General features: G+C 56.5%; 1 protein-coding gene across 1 annotated transcript in view; it reads left to right on the forward strand.

Moving 5' to 3' along the window:
• cdk15 (cyclin-dependent kinase 15) overlaps nucleotides 1-5000 on the forward strand; it is a 34586-nt gene that overhangs the window by 25922 nt on the left and 3664 nt on the right. Inside the window, exons 11-12 of the mRNA XM_078227738.1 lie at nucleotides 438-501; nucleotides 3196-3244. Of these exons, the coding sequence (XP_078083864.1) occupies nucleotides 438-501; nucleotides 3196-3244 (113 nt within the window). The remainder of the gene's footprint in view (nucleotides 1-437; nucleotides 502-3195; nucleotides 3245-5000) is intronic.

The raw sequence follows: 5000 nt of genomic DNA on the forward strand, positions 1-5000 counted from the left end.
CGAATGGCCTCTTTCTGCACTGTAGGGTTTCTATGATTCTATGATTCCTCGGGCAACTAGGGATGGGCAATAAATGCTGGCCAGCCAGCGACACCCATCTCCCATGAGAGAATAATAAAAAACTTGCAACAAGGCAGGGTGTGGAGTTCTGAGATCATGTCAGGATCCCAGTAATGCCACTTGATCCCGGTTTGCCCCTCACTCCCATTCCCGAAGGGAATTCCGGACACCAGGATTCAAGGCTCTCTGAATCCAGGCAGCCCAGTCCCTTAGAGTCCCCTTGACGGTGCGTATACGCAGAGTGAGGCTGCGCTCAGCCGCGGCGGGTTTGAACAGTGGCGACAGGCCCCCCGGGCGTGAATGTGAACGGTCCGAGATAGTGACGGGAATTGTGTGAGCTGACCATTCCCAATCTGACCATGGGAATCTATTCCCAGGTGCTGGGCTTTCCCACGGAGGAGACCTGGCCGGGAGTCTCCGCATTGCCTAACTACAGCATAGGTAAGCACCCTAATAACGCCAGTCTGACAGAGAGGGGAGAGTGGGGCAGTGCAGGGGGGATATCGGGGTTCAATCTGGGGGATATATTGGGGCTCAGTCTGTGGGGATGTTTTGGGGTTCAGTCTGGGGAGATAGAACAAAGAACAATACAGCACAGGAACAGGGCCTTCAGCCCTCCAAGCCCGTGCCGCTCCCTGGTCCAAACTAGACCATTCTTTTGTATCCCTCCATTCCCACTCCGTTCATATGGCTATCTAGATAAGTCTTAAACGTTCCCAGTGTGTCCGTCTCCACCATCTTGCCCGGCAGCGCATTCCAGGCCCCCACCACCCTCTGTGTAAAATATGTCCTTCTGATATCTGTGTTAAACCTCCCCCCTTCACCTTGAACCTATGACCCCCTCGTGAACGTCACCACCGACCTGGGGAAAAGCTTCCCACCGTTCACCCTATCTATGCCTTTCATAATTTTATACACCTCTATTAAGTCTCCCCTCATCCTCCGTCTTGCCAGGGAGAACAACCCCAGTTTACCCAATCTCTCCTCATAACTCAGCCCCTCCATACCAGGCAACATCCTGATAAACCTCCTCTGTACTCTCTCCAAAGCCTCCACGTCCTTCTGGTAGTGTGGCGACCAGAACTGGACGCAGTATTCCAAATGCGGCCGAACCAACGTTCTATACATCTGCAACATCAGACCCCAACTTTTATACTCTATGCCCCGCCCTATAAAGGCAAGCATGCCATATGCCTTCTTCACCACCTTCTCCACCTTCAAGGATCTGTGGACTTGCACACCCAGGTCCCTCTGCGTATCTACACCTTTTATGGTTCTGCCATTTATCGTATAGCTCCTCCCTACATTATTTCTACCAAAATGCATCACTTCGCATTTATCTGGATTGAACTCAATCTGCCATTTCTTTGCCCAATTTTCCAGCCTATCTATATCCTTCTGTAGCTTCTGACAATGCTCCTCACTATCTGCAAGTCCTGCCAATTTTGTGTCGTCCGCAAACTTACTGATCACCCCAGTTACACCTTCTTCCAGATCGTTTATATAAATCACAAACAGCAGAGGTCCCAATACAGAGCCCTGCGGAACACCACTAGTCACAGGCCTCCAGCCGGAAAAAGGCCCTTCCACTACCACCCTTTGTCTTCTGTGACCAAGCCAGTTCTCCACCCATCGAGCCACCTCCCCCTTTATCCCATGAGATCCAACCTCTTTCACCAGCCTACCATGAGGGACTTTGTCAAACGCATATATATTGGGGTTCAGTCTGGGGGATATATTGGGGTTCAGTCTGGGGCTATATTAGGGTTCCGTCTGGGGGATATATTGGGGTTCAGCCGGGATAGATTGGGGTTCAGTCAGGATATATTGGGGTTCAGTTTGGGGGATATATTGGGGCACAGTCTGAGGGGATATATTGGGGTTCAGTCTGGAGATATATTGGGGTTCAGTCTGGAGCTATATTGGGGTTCAGTCTGGGGATATATTGGGGTTCAGTCTGGAGCTATATTGGGGTTCAGTCTGGGGATATATTGGGGTTCGGTCTGGGGGGATATATTGTGGTTCAGTCTGGGGAATATATTGGGGCTCAGTCTGGGGGATATATTGGGGTTCAGTCTGGAGATATATTGGGGTTCAGTCTGGAGCTATATTGGGGTTCAGTCTGGGGATATATTGGGGTTCAGTCTGGGGGGATATATTGGGGTTCAGTCTGAGGTGATATATTGGGGTTCAGTCTGGGGCTATATTGGGGTTCAGTCTGGGGCTATATTGGGGTTCAGTCTGGGGCTATATTGGGGTTCAGTCTGGGGATATATTGGGGTTCAGTCTGGGGATATATTGGGGTTCAGTCTGGGGGATATATTGGGGTTCAGTCTGGGGGGATATTGGGGTTCAGTCTGTGGGGGATATATTGGGGTTCAGTCTGGGGGATATATTGGGGTTCAGTCTGGGGGATATATTGGGGTTCAGTCTGTGGATATATTGGGGTTCAGTCTGGGGATATATTGGGGTTCAGTCTGGGGGGATATATTGAGGTTCAGTCTGGGGATATATAGGGGTTCAGTCTGTGGATATATTGGGGTTCAGTCTGGGGATATATTGGGGTTCAGTCTGGGGGTATATTGGGGTTCAGTCTGGGGGGATATATTGAGGTTCAGTCTGGGGGGATATATTGGGGTTCAGTCTGTGGATATATTGGGGTTCAGTCTGGGGATATATTGGGGTTCAGTCTGGGGGGATATATTGAGGTTCAGTCTGGGGATATATAGGGGTTCAGTCTGTGGATATATTGGGGTTCAGTCTGGGGATATATTGGGGTTCAGTCTGGGGGTATATTGGGGTTCAGTCTGGGGGGATATATTGAGGTTCAGTCTGGGGGATATTGGGGCTCAGTCTGGATTTGAGAGAGCAGGGAGTTATGTCTGGCTGAAGTTATGTTTTCCCAGGTTTGCATGTTCTGCGGGGGTGATGGAGAATTATTTGTGGGTTGTCTGCTGGCATTGGGGTACTGGTCTGTTTGTGCGTGTCTGGGGGTGGGGCCCTGTGTCTGGGTTGTGGCTGTCTCTTTGGGGGTGGATCTGTGTGTCCCTGGGGGTGGAGCTGTGTGTCTAGGGGTGTCTCTGGGGGTGATGTTAGACCCATCCTGTCATTCTCCTCTCTCTTTTGCCTTCACAGAGCACTTTATACCTCACCCCCCGCAGAAACTGGGCCAAGTTTGGAAACGGTAAGGGTTATTTTGGAGGGATTTAGTAGGCGGCGGGGGGGGGGGGGGGGGGGGGGGGCTGTGGGAGTTTAGCGGGGGTGGGGGGGGGGTGCTGTGGGAGTTTAGTGGGGGTGGGGGGGGTGCTGTGGGAGTTTAGCGGGGGTGGGGCTGTGGGAGTTTAGCGGGGGTGGGGGAGGTGCTGTGGGAGTTTAGCGGGGGTGGAGGGGGTGCTGTGGGAGTTTAGCGGGGGGGTGCTGTGGGAGTTTAGCGGGGGAGGGGGGTGCTGTGGGAGTTTAGCGGGGTTGGGGGGTGCTGTGGGAGTTTAGCGGGGGTGGGGGGGTGCTGTGGGAGTTTAGCGGGTTGGGGGGGGTGCTGTGGGAGTTTAGCGGGTTGGGGGGGTGCTGTGGGAGTTTAGCAGGGGTGGGGGTGGTGCTGTGGGAGTTTAGCGGGGGTGGGGGTGCTGTGGGAGTTTAGCGGGGGTGGGGGGGGTGCTGTGGGATTTTAGCGGGAGTGGGGGGGTGCTGTGGGAGTTTAGCGGGGGTGGGGGGGGTGCTGTGGGAGTTTAGTGGGGGTGGGGGGGGGTGCTGTGGGAGTTTAGCGGGGGTGGGGCTGTGGGAGTTTAGCGGGGGTGGGGGAGGTGCTGTGGGAGTTTAGCGGGGGTGGGGGGGGTGCTGTGGGAGTTTAGCGGGGGGGTGCTGTGGGAGTTTAGCGGGGGAGGGGGAGTGCTGTGGGAGTTTAGCGGGGTTGGGGGGGTGCTGTGGGAGTTTAGCGGGGGTGGGGGGGTGCTGTGGGAGTTTAGCGGGTTGGGGGGGGGTGCTGTGGGAGTTTAGCGGGTTGGGGGGGTGCTGTGGGAGTTTAGCAGGGGTGGGGGTGGTGCTGTGGGAGTTTAGCGGGGGTGGGGGTGCTGTGGGAGTTTAGCGGGGGTGGGGGGGTGCTGTGGGATTTTAGCGGGAGTGGGGGGGTGCTGTGGGAGTTTAGCGGGGGTGGGGGGGTGCTGTGGGAGTTTAGCGGGGGTGGGGGGGGTGCTGTGGGAGTTTAGCGGGGGTGGGGGGGGTGCTGTGGGAGTTTAGCGGGGGTGGGGGGGTGCTGTGGGAGTTTAGTGGGGGTGGGGGGGGTGCTGTGGGAGTTTAGTGGGGGTGGTGCTGTGGGAGTTTAGCGGGGGTGGGGGTGGTGCTGTGGGAGTTTAGCGGGAGTGGGGGGGTGCTGTGGGAGTTTAGAGGGGGTGGGGGGTGGAGCTGTGGGAGTTTAGCGGGGGTGGGGGTGCTGTGGGAGTTTAGCGGGGGTGGGGGTGCTGTGGGAGTTTAGTGGGGGTGGGAGGGGTGCTGTGGGAGTTTAGTGGGGGTGGGGCCGTGGGAGTTTAGTGGGGGTGGGGCCGTGGGAGTTTAGTGGGGGTGGGGCTGTGGGAGTTTAGTGGGGGTGGGGCTGTGGGAGTTTAGTGGGGGTGGGGCTGTGGGAGTTTAGTGGGGGTGGGGCTGTGGGAGTTTAGTGGGGGTGGGGCTGTGGGAGTTTAGTGGGGGTGGGGCTGTGGGAGTTTAGTGGGGGTGGGGCTGTGGGAGTTTAGCGGGGCTGGGTGGTGCTGTGGGAGTTTAGCGGGGGGGGTGCTGTGGGAGTTTAGCGGGGGTGGGTGGTGCTGTGGGAGTTTAGCGGGTGGGGGTGCTGTGCGAGTTTAGCGGGTGGGGGTGCTGTGGGAGTTTAGCGGGGGGGGTGCTGTGGGAGTTTAGCGGGTGGGAGTGCTGTGGGAGTTTAGCGGGCGTGGGGGTGCTGTGGGAGTTTAGCG

This window comes from Mustelus asterias, chromosome 14 (genome assembly GCF_964213995.1).
Source record: "Mustelus asterias chromosome 14, sMusAst1.hap1.1, whole genome shotgun sequence".
NCBI lineage: Eukaryota > Metazoa > Chordata > Chondrichthyes > Carcharhiniformes > Triakidae > Mustelus > Mustelus asterias.